Genomic DNA, 12,569 nt, shown 5'->3' with positions numbered 1-12,569 from the left:
TCACAATGTTTAAGAATGTGGACATTGACCGTGGAAAAAATATAATATACTTACATACGTCTACTACTTATGGAGAGACGGACAAACTATAGCATATATAGTAGCAAATATACAAACAAATTATGTCATTTCATTACTAAACTATCGAGTTTGTCAGTGAATTACTCTCGTAAACAGTCCCTGCACTTAGAGCACAGAGCTCATTCTTACTGCTGAATATTGCATGCTTTAAGTGCTAGCAAATTATTTCTAATTTACTAAACCATAAGGTCAACGTGCACATTGAAACACAGACAGCATTTCATTTAAAACATTTAGGAATCTCAAAGCTCATAAACATGTTAAGTTAGATTTAGAAACAGAATTGTTAGAGGTAAAACAGACTGTTTAAAGCCAGCTTTTGTCATATCTTTTTGTGGGTATAAAATGTAGATTTTAGAAGGCTTAAAAAATCCCTAAGTAAAAACATAATTTAGTAGGCTAATTTCATTTTGCTCGCAAATTTTAAAACGTTACCTGTGCAAACACTTGAGCTGGCCATTAGAATATGAAAACGTGGTCCGTCATAATGCACGACGCAAATTAAATGAAGCTCTGCGTTCATAATGGTTTAAAACGCTCTTACACAAAATTGCGACCGCTTTTTACATTTTCATAGAGAACATTTTACAAAACCAAAAAACAAAAGTGGAATAATGCCGTCAAAATCTCTGGAGACGGTTTCGTTTGTTTTAATGTTTTAAGTTACGAGATAAAATATTTAATTTCTTGTGAAATTCATTGTTTTTAATCGTACCTATCAGTCACAGGCGCTTTTGGAAAAGATTTTACTGGTAGAAGATAAATAATTCTTTATGTAACCGGTTTATCTAAATGAAACATTCTCAATGCCTATCTGGGGGCACGGAAGTGCCCCCGCAAGTCGAGCAAAAAAAAAGCGGCACGGCCGTAACATCCTTTTCTCGAAGCAATTCGGGCTATTTTTGACACCCCTATAATTTCGTTGTGGATAAAACAAGAAGCCTGGATTTTCAGCAACTAATCAGTCATTGTATAAACACGGTATATTTAAAATTTCAGTCAATTTGAACCAGTAGTTTAAGAATGACAACTTGTTAAAATTTTGAATTTTGTCACTCACTGATTCACTGACTCACTGACTCACCGATCATCAAAAGTCTAAGGTACTTCTAGCAGACTTAGAAGCTTAAAATTTTGAATACAAATAGGGTTTAGTGTCTTAATCATGGGAAAAATTAAATATTTTCTAATTTCGATCCAGTTTTTTAAATACACCAACTGCAACAATAACCTTGTAATCCCATATAAATGTATAAGATTACAAGGTTACATTTGCAGTTAATTAATTATTAATTCTGTAGAAAATAAAATAAATAGGTGTAAATAGGTACCTACTATATGAGGCATAACGAGAGGGGGTATAGGGTCGGTAAGGGTGTTTAGTCCATGAAACTGAATAACATTCCCATAGGAAAATATGTTGAATTATGAAAAAAAAAACGTCTTTCCATACAAATTGGACTTATGTTCGCTCTACAAAAAGAAGTGAGATGCCATCAAAAACATTCTGTAAAAACCTCAAGTCTCGCCGTAAAAAGTTGTGAGATCTATATAATACCAAGTCGATTAATCTATTTAGTCTCTACTTAAAGGACCTCCTGTCTTAAGTTATTACGTATGTTATTATCATGCCAATTTAAAAAAAAATACCTTTAAAACAAATAGATCGACTTGGTCATCGCAAGAAAACACAAATTCGCCATTAACATTTCAGGAGCATTAACTTCTCGTCGTGCTGTGTAGTGTGACACATACTAATGATCAAATCATGCGATGGCCAAGTCGGTCTATTTCTTTTAAAGGTATTTTTTTTAAATTGGCATGATAATAACATACGTAATAACTTAAGACAGGAGGTCCTTTAAGTAGAGACTAAATAGATTAATCGACTTGGTATTATATAGATCTCACAACTTTTTACGGCGAGACTTGAGGTTTTTACAGAATGTTTTTGATGGCATTGTTTTTATCTCAAGTCCATTAGCCCACGAATAAAAATAAACACTAAAATGCTCTTCAATTGTTTTTCTATCTTAAATCTTACATTCATCAAACTTTTACGCCAGATTTTAAATCAAAGAAGGAGCTATATTTCATTAAGGCTTTTAAAATTCTACGGAATGGGTACAGAAAAAAGACTACGATGACGTAACGAGGCTGTCAGCAGCATACCACAAGTGTTCAGTGTCCAGTATTCTTTTATTTTAGTCGTGTAATTTCTCTTGCCGTCTGACCACTGCGGGCTAATGGCAAACGAGCCGCATGAACTTCAACAAACATAGCCGCTTTTCATGTTCTTTTCCCTTTAATTTTCCGTCTCATACATTTTATATCACATGAATTAACTGTAAATGAAAGCGTTTTAAGAATTAGATTTTTTGTTTTGCGTTTAGGTGACTCAAACAGAATTTATCATTTATAATTTATGATTTTATTTTTTGGTAAGGCAAGTGCTTGAGTGCACCACGTGGCTAGATGCAGGCTGGGATTTGTAAATATTTGTGAATAATAACAATTAATTAACCCATACGTTCGAAAAATAATAGCCATTTTACAACTTATACAAGAGTAATAACAATATCCGACCGATGAAAAATTCGTTGTACTTTTTATTACAACATAATGTATCTGTATAGATATACAGAGTAATAGTAACCTAAAATAATTTTATTATGGACGACTTATGAAGAAAATAACAGTCAACTTTACACAGGAGAGTAATATAAAATTGTTCTGAAGACTTACACAAATAGAATGAAATATTAAAATGTTCATATTTAATATGAAAAGTACAGACGGGTGAGCTTAGCAAATACGTATAGTGGAGATATTATTATTTTTCCTACTATTCTGTGCAATCTCGGTTGGATATAAAATTTTATATCACATTTTTTATCTAAGCACTGTAAAATACGTATTCAGGTATGGAAAATTTTTATTAGTTACTATACCTACATTTATTTATCTCTACTATACTCGAATATGTTGAGAAAGACCACGTTAGACCCAATCATTTCGGGCAAAGCAACATTTATAAAGACAACGCAACTTAGTTTTATAATGTGATTTTTTACAGTCGGTCCTATCGAGTATGGAGAGGTTGACATTTAAAATATTCTCTTCTTAGATTAGTTACTACGGTACCCGCTCAACAAGTTTTAATTATTGTTATTGGTTGTCTACGAATACAAAACCACTCTTCTAATCTACACAAATTAATTAAAAACAGCGTCAAGCTTCCAAGCTTCTTGCAATAAGTGATACAAAAACATTTAAAATTAAGAACCAAATGTCGTCCGTGGCGTATAAAATTGTAATGATTTAAAAGTATCCCTGCAATACATTGTGAAGGCAGACCGAGTTAATTGTCAGACGATAATAAAACTCAGTTGGTAATGTTGGTATCTCAGATCGTTTGCTCACAATCGCGGTGAGAACAAAGACTGTTCTGCGATGAATGTCGTCTGCAATGCTCACTCACTACTTTTGTTACTGAAATTCGGTCGGTTAATGTAAATACACATTTTCTGTAAAAGCAGGTACCTATTCCATATGTTTAATGAGATTTTTGTAATGTATCTTGAAAAAGTAAAACCTTTTTTTAAATCTTTCTTTATTGGTTCAATATTTGCTGAAAAACATCAAAAATCAAATCGTTATGAAAGAGGTTTTCAGTATTTAAAAGGACGCATCGTATTTTTATTTACTAAATTCGTTACTATGCATATTTACACATACTTTTTATTTGAATAGATACTAGATGTAGAATGAAAAAAAAAACAAAAATAGCCATGGAGATCCCATTGGCAAAGGTTACGTTTTGACAACCCTTCAGAACTAGCCAAGGGCTAATGTTAATCATGTCAATTATAATAATTAAATCATGAAACATTCATGACCCCTTTACTTTAGTTCGCTAAAATCCCAAATAAAGATAGAAAAACTGTACCTCGATTCTCTACCACTATCGACTACCGACAACCGGCTAGCTATCGAATTTTGACATTTAGAATGTACTGCCAAAATGTTTCCTACAACACCCGTCAGAGGCGCTGATCAGATTTTCATACAAAATTTCTCGATGACAGGTCGGTTGTCGGTAGTCGATAGTAGTAGAGAATTGAGCTACTGTATTTGCAAGCACGATGTATAACAAGTGACAAAAAAAGTGAATCCAAATAAGTGTGAATAAAATCTTCTTTCACGGTCGACGTCACGTATCTAATCACGAATATAAATTGAAAATATCGAACCTAAAGGAAAAAAGCGACGCTGTAGTACGGGATACCTAGTATTGCTTAGTATTTTTTTAAATAAGTACTAGTTAAATAAAGGGTAATCTGAGTTGCTGTTCAATATGGTTATGAGTTAATTTTTAAATATAATATGGTTTTATTCGCAGTCGGAATTTCTAAGACATTTATTTTTAGTAAAATAAGCCCTATTTTTACTATTTCAGAATAAGTAGGTTATAAGTATGTATTTGGAAATTTGTAAGTATGTCTATTAGTTTTTTGGTTACCATGGCTTCAGCTCTGCTTAGTTTCGAATGAAGTGAGTTGTCAAGTATGAGTGATTTAATGATATTTACTTATTACCAGCTGACCCGCGCAGCTCCGCTCACGCTTTCTTGTTTTTATTTAATACCGCGCATTCTCAAAATTACTTACCTTTTACACCTTCTCTGGATTGCCACAAATAATTCAAGACCAAAATTAGCCAAATCGGTCCAGCCCTACTCTAGTTTTAGACTAACGAACGGCAATTCATTTTTATATATATAGATTAACACACATAACGTTCAAGACGTCTAAATTTTACTAGCAGTTTCCCACGTGTCTTATTTTATTTAGCGTCACATTAAAGAAGATGCCTTTCAGCTACATTTAAGCTAAATTGCGTTGACATCGCGTTAAAAGTGTTCACATGATACTGTAGATAGAAACGTCTTTTGTCACAGGCTCGCTCTCGCTTTGTTCCGCTAAAGGAGCCATTTAAACCAAGTACTCGACTACGATGGATACATTACCGTCTTACGAAATAATAGTGTTTTTGAATATGTATGTAAAACATTTCTATATAATATAATTATTATATAAGCCCATTGTATAGAGATGTCTTTAAGTTTTAAGTGTCATAAAGGTTAGGTTAATCTAAGGGCTAGTTACAAATCTTTACTAATATTATCTATACTAATATTATAAAGCTGAAGAGTTGGTTTGTTTATTTGTTTGTTTGTTTGAACGCGCTAATCTCAGGAACTGCTGGTCCGATTTGAAAAATTATTTCAGTGTTAGATAGTCCATTTATCGAGGAAGGTTATAGGCTATATAACATCATGCTTCGGCCATTAGGAGCGGAGTAGCAACGAAAAAACGTTACAAAAACGGGGAAAATTATGACCCATTCTCTCTTATGTGACGAAAGCGAAGTTGCGCGGGTCAGCTAGTTTATTTATATTTATAGCCTCTTTTCCGACCTGACAGTATTTTCTTAATTTTCGTATATTGTTTCTTTGTTCAAATTTGGGTGTCCGTTTGCCACGTGGCAAAGGCCTCCTCCAATCTTCTCCATTCTGGCCTTTCTATAACCACTCTACCCCATAATCGGAGCAGTAGTTCCTGAGATTAGCGCGTTCAAACGAACAAACAAACAAACAAACCAACAAACTCTTCAGCTTTATAATATTAGTATAGATTAAAAAAAACTGAAAGTACACGTATGTAAAATGTTGTTGAATAAAATCAGAATCCAATATTAAATATTCAAAACTGTCGCTAGCAAAAAGCTAGCTATAACATTGAATTTTGTTCTATTCCAAATTTAGCTATCGGATTCAATATAGTTCCAACAGCCCGGACGAATTCTATTAAAATGTCGGCTTCTATTTCAATGAACTAAGCTTTTTTATTTTAAAACTTCACATAAAATACTTTTACATTTATTTTACACGTCAACAAGTTTTATTCAACGAACATGTTATTGTCAATAACCAATCACACTGAGTTCAACAGTACAGCTATAGTCCAACAACTTAGCAGAGAGCATTGGCAAGCGTGATTTGTCTAGGTTATATACATTTTGTGTATTTCTAAAATATAGTAAAACAGGGTACGATCAGCTGCATAAGCCCGACGATCATCGATTTCCCAAATCCTAAAATATATTAAGTTTTTCCATACAAAAAATAGTCAACGCTCCCAGCGTATTTTAAAAAAAACTAATTTATCCAAGCACCTGTCGAATTCATAATACGAAATCGTCGCATTAGTAAAATTGCGATACAGTCAGTCTGCCCGAAATAAATGCCCGATATATTTATGTAAAAGCGTAACAGAGAAAAAAAAAATTACTAATTTTATTTACTTTATGAAAAATATATAAATAAAAGTATGTATTGTGTTGTTGTATGTATGTAACACATAAAATTACGCCTTTTTCCAATAGGGTAGGCAGGGACCAGAGATCTCCTGTTGGTATGATCCTTAAAAAAATCTCTCTCTTTGTTCTACATTAAAAATACACGTATAGTCAAAAAACCCATTAATTATAACGCCAAACACAAAAGTTTGAACTCTCAAAACTGCACATCATCATTGTAAGGGTGTACCATTCATATTTTTATACAGAGCTATGAGAGGGAGCCATGGCATAATGAAGCGAAATAATTTTAGTAGAAAAAGCATTCATGTCATATAAGGGCCTTACACAATATACTTAATCACTGAGTAGTGTTTTTGTAGCCGTCAATTTTAATGACATCTATACTAATATTATAAAGCTGAAGAGTTTGTTTGTTTGTTTGTTTGAACGCGCTTATCTCAGGAAGTACGAGTCCGATTTGAAAATTTATTTTAGTGTTAGATAGCCCATTTATCGAGGAAGGCTATAACTTCACGCTACGGCCATTAGGAGCTGAGTAGCAACGAAAAATGTTACAAAAACGGGAAATATTCTCTCTTATGTGACGCAATTATAAATAACACTGACATAAGAATACTAGACTTATTATCGTTGCATTTATACAGTCAAAGGTTTACGTTGTTTAAGATCTGACTGATTGTAAAGTATCTTTACTCATATACAATTGCAAAATTGATTTAAAGTGATAAAACACTGTATAACTAACTAGAGCTAACACGAATTTTATTCAAAACGATAACGACACAGACAGTGAAGATATACAACGCATAAAAACGGAGATAAGTTAATTTCATGTTAACAATTATTATCAGTTCTATTAAAATTTAAACATTTTTAAGTTAAATACGCATCCATGTTAATAACATAAAATTCAATGGAAATGAAATAATAATTACTTTGGATCACTTGAACCGACTTCAATGATTATTCATGAGCAGGTTCCGTGTTCAATGATAAAATCAACACGGTATCGCAACATCAATTCATTTTCATTAAATACGTAATCTGGTTTATGGGGAGAGCGGAAATTTATGCTTTGTTTTTCCAATAATTTCTCTCGTAATTATAGCACTTTCATAGGTACCACGTGATTTTATGCAGGCACTAATAAGCTTGATATACTTTTCAGAATAATCAATAACAACTTAATTTACCTACATTTTAGTGGTTTATAAGCAAGATAGACCCATTCTCTTCTTATCGTATGGTTAGTGGTCAACCTAGTGTCAAAGTTGTTCAAGAGGCTGAATGCCTTTGAAGGGGTTTAACGACTGTTATCTTAATTAATAACAACCGGGACCGACTTTTTACGTGCCCTTCGAAGCACCGAAACGCCTAATTCAAATACCACTATGCGGTCACCCATCTTTGGAATGACCGCACCAAGGTTTGCTTAACCCACAGATCGTTAACCGGCTGGTGAGCACAACTGGCTAAATACCCTATCTCTTGAATATCGGTAAGAATTGAATTAAAATCTGGTTACTTATTTTTGCGTTAATCGCGAAAAGACAGACAGACAATTAGCAAATTAAGTCTCGTAATATATCATGTTTACAAACTACAAGTTGATTTCCGTAGTTACGGTCCATCATTAGTTTAAAACAATATAACAACCAAATGTGCAGTCATATACTACCATCTAGAACAAATACGGCACAAACAAAGTAAAGTCCCAGGAGTCAGTGCTCAGTTGATAGAAGAATGGATGTATTGTCTCTAGGGAAGGATTGAAGTGCACACAGTAGAGTGATCTGGTTATTCAACGCTTGTATTTCCCGGGGGCTGTAGCTACCTTGAAACAGATTCTCAGTTCGTAAGAGTAAAGTATTTTACTTGAACTGGTAGACTCTAGGCGAGTGTTATATTTTTAAATTCTTTATTGTTTAGTAAAGCAAATACACTGTCTATTGTTTTTTTCTAGTTATAACTTCACGACTTTTACGCTAGAAAGTGTAAGCAGTGTTGTAGTGTGTACGCCACCATTTAGAATGTTGGTCTCATAATATAAGGGCAAGTCTACCAAAAAATAACGGACACGCATTCGAACGTCGGACTAATGTTTCGAACATTTTAAAAGAAATCGAAAAATACTTACAAATTATGTAGTAAACATAGAAAGAAAGTAACATTATAATATAAAGCGTTGTCAATATTGTCCCCGGGGGCACAGATCGTGTTTCACTGAAACTCTTACAAATAACTTCACTTATCCCTCATAAAAATATATACTGAACTTCTAAACGTTCTATAACAATTCTATTATAACTTATAATATACTCATTTTATATATAACTGTATGTAAGCAAAGCACATTTTCCGCAATAATTATGAAAATTGATTAGTTATGTACATAAACTAATTATAATATAAAGTACTAGCTGACCCGCGCAACTTCGCTTGCGTCATCTAAGAGAATGGGTCCAATTTTCCCCGTTTTTGTAACATTTTTCGTTGCTACTCCGCTCCTAATGACCGTAGCGTGATGTTATATAGCTTATAGCCTTCCTCGATAAATGGGCTATCTAACACTGAAATAATTTTTCAAATCGGACCAGTAGCTCCTGAGATTAGCGCGTTCAAATAAACAAACAAACAAACAAACTCTTCAGCTTTATTATATTAGTATAGATTAAAATAGTATGTAGAGGTAAGTAAAAATAATTATACAAAGTCGCGCACTACTAAAAATAATATTATATTTTGTTCGTTTACTTAGTACAATTCCTATTCTTTTCTATTTATATGCAATCATTCATATCCTATCCAATACTAGATAGCCTACAAATAAACGTTGATTACAGCAGTCATATAGGGGAGCCTTCAATCATATTAATTACTTGTGTGCTGAGTGGCACGTTTGCTCGACGTTCTCACGATATTAATATTCTTCGTCTGCCTCGCAAATCAAATATCGTCGGCCCTCGATAGACTGCTCTATGAATAACTGTGTCTATGTGTGTGCCTTGCAGGAATTATTTAGGTGACTGTGTTGATCATGACACAATGCGACCAATTGATTGGTTTAGAGCTTCAAGTATATCAAGACCCTATTTTATATTTTTATAATGTACATGTTGGTATTAACTATTTTGGTCAGTCACGTAGTACTACGTGCTACGAGTTGCTACGAATGGTTACGGAATGCTACGAACTGTCTATCTTGTCGTATCTACTATCCAACGTCAATGTCTCTTCCGGTACCTCGATTCTGTACATTCGATACTAACGTCACGCTATCGAATACCATACATTACTATCGAGCTACTCGTTAGGAAACCGGCAGCAATCCGGCAGAGAATCGCGACCTATCGAGTATCGAAAACTTGACATTTAAAGTGAGAAAAAGTTACGTTCTGAAAATTTGTTCTTTAAATTAAATTTTATTGGTAATAATTGTGTATAAACTAATTTTAAATATATTATATAGTGGATAAAAAATAATCATTAAAGGTATTATTCTCATAAATAATAATTATAGTCTACTTTAAACGGTATTAGTCAAAATTGAAAAGATATTGTCTCCTTTGCCTGCTTCAACGTAGAAAAAAAAGACGCTGATTCTTTTTTTGTGTTGATAATGTTTCGTTGAACAACATTAATTATGATATTTTTATGTTATTGATTTAAATAAATAAATAAAATAAATATTATTAGACAACTCACACACGGTCATTTGATTCCAAACTAAGCAGAGCTTGTACTATGGTAACCAAATAACTGATAAACATACTTATATACTTCTAAATACATACTTATATAGATAAATTGACAACCAGGCTCAGAACAAATACTCGTGCTCATCACACAAAGATTTGTCCCGGGTAGGATTCGAACCCACCACACGCGGCGCTACGGTTGTTGCGGCGAGGTGACCGCTTAAACCGCTGCGCCAAACGTGCAGTTGGCCTCGTCTTCCTAAAAATATCCAATAAAGATTATTAAAATAATTTATTAAAATTAAAAATGGAAAGAATATTTTATTTCGAAATTCGAATTTTGAATTGCCCCTAAGTGCGCTCCAGGAAAAAAAAATATTTATTTAATTTTATTTTATTTTAATGTTTGGTGGAAAATGGCGCCATTGAATAACATAGTTGTTGCGAAAATCCGCTAGGGGCGCTGATCAATTTTTCATACAAAATTTTTCGATAGCTACTCGTTACTCGATACTCGATAGTTGTACAGAATCGCGGTACTGTAGCTCAATTCTCTATTACTATCGACAACCGACCTGTCATCGAGAAATTATGTATGAAAATCCTGATCAGCGCCTCTGCCGGGTGTCGTAGGAAATATTTTGGCAGTACATTCTGAATGTCAAAATTTCGATAGCTAGCCGGTTGTCGGTAGTCGATAGTGGTAGAGAATCGAGGTACTGTATCCTATATTCTGTCATCAACATTTGCGTAGTCAGTACTACAACGATTTAGGATAAAAATTAAATTGTAGTTTTTGCTTTGCACACTATTTAATGAAGAAAAACATAATAAAAGTAATAGTTGTCATCATTCTGAAATTATATTTAATATTATTAAAACTGTCTAAGGACGCATGCACTTCTTCTTGTTCGTGTTCTTATCCAGTTTGCAGACCTCCCACGGCATACACTTAGCACCGGCGCAGTAGACACCCTGTCTGACTAACGAATCACTATCTATGTCTAAAACATAAACAAAAATATTAATTCATTATGCTTATTACTTACTAGAAGCATACACTATTCGCAGGAATACAAAAATACTCAATTACTTTTTTCAATGTTATATTATATACCTGTTCAATCTGTGAATACATTCATAATATCACGTCTGTTATATATCCGAAGGCTTAGGCAGAGGTATATAAAATACACTCAAGTTTCGCCATTGACAGTGTTAGTCCCACGTAACAAGGGGCGAACCTATTGCTGTTTAATCCATATATATAAAACTTTTTCCTTACTGAGTGTCTGACTGATAGACAACGCACATCCGAATCTATTCAGCGTAGAAGGTTGAAAGTTCCTTTGATTTCTTAGAAAGTTAAAAGTTGCACTAAGAGAGGTCAAATCTGCGGGCGGTAACCTAGTTCAGTCATAAAATAATCAGGTACCTTCACTCGAATCACCGTCGGCGTCGCTTTCATTACTCCAGATAATAATGGGGGTACAACTCTTAGAATTGAAGGCATTGGGGCAGCAGATCATGCCATTTGCTCGACAGCCGTCATCACTCTCACAAACACCGAAAGTGAAATCCACTTCGTTCTTAGGTGGACACATTCCCGGGAAGTACCGAAGCGAAGATGCTAAAAAATAAATATGATATGAACTTTCTCCAAAGGGGAAGCAAATTGAATGGAGCTAAATGTATCTGTTTCAATTTGAAATCTGTTAGATTAAAAATCAATCAAGTTAATCAATAGTCAATTTGACAAATATGTTTAACATTTTTAACTTTAATAAATAATCCAAATTGTGGGTATCGTGTATTTACTACTGATTGTTAAAAAATACTATCGTAAAACATCACTATGCTACGTACCAGTAACGTATTCGCTGATGAACAGCATAGTTATCGCAAACACAAGCACCTTTAGGACACCTGAAAATAACAATACAAAAATACGTTACATAAAGTAATGACAATATATTACCAGTAGACAAAGACATTTTTATATTTTAATAATTATGTAACTTACCCATGATCTAAACCTGAAATAAAAGAAAATATTATTTTGTAACAAAATATTTTCTGTATAATTTTCAACAAGGTCACTAAAGTCGCAGAGCCTCAGTCTCGAATGACTACGATGTTTGATCCATGGCTATTTTATACAGTAATTCCAATCACGCATACGTTATCAAACAAATTAGGTACGCATACTCATTATAATATGTTTGAAATTCATTTTAATTATACATTATATGCTAAACGTTAAATACCGAACTAAATCCACGAAATAAATATTATTATTAGGATATCAATATCGATAAGCATAGCAAATTTAATTATAATGTTAGCTAATATATTTATTCCAACTGTTACTATAGCACAGTTTTATACGAAAAACGTCTCATTGCA

General features: G+C 33.3%; 1 protein-coding gene across 1 annotated transcript; it reads right to left on the bottom strand.

Annotated features, from left to right (window-relative positions):
* Positions 1–11,006: 11,006 nt before the first annotated feature.
* On the bottom strand, positions 11,007–12,304 carry LOC142981161 (waprin-Thr1-like). The gene is made up of 4 exons (XM_076126868.1): positions 12,187–12,304; positions 12,030–12,089; positions 11,599–11,793; positions 11,007–11,167 (listed from the first exon to the last, which is right to left on the bottom strand). The coding sequence occupies exons 1-4, from the start codon at positions 12,188–12,190 to the stop codon at positions 11,049–11,051; spliced, it is 378 nt and encodes a 125-aa protein (XP_075982983.1). The 5' UTR covers positions 12,191–12,304; the 3' UTR covers positions 11,007–11,048.
* Positions 12,305–12,569: the final 265 nt, after the last annotated feature.

The sequence above is a fragment of the Anticarsia gemmatalis genome, chromosome 19 (assembly GCF_050436995.1).
Source record: "Anticarsia gemmatalis isolate Benzon Research Colony breed Stoneville strain chromosome 19, ilAntGemm2 primary, whole genome shotgun sequence".
NCBI classification, from domain to species: Eukaryota; Metazoa; Arthropoda; class Insecta; order Lepidoptera; family Erebidae; genus Anticarsia; species Anticarsia gemmatalis.
The sequence above is the reverse complement of the archived record's forward strand: the minus strand, read 5'-3'. Positions and strand labels throughout refer to the sequence as shown.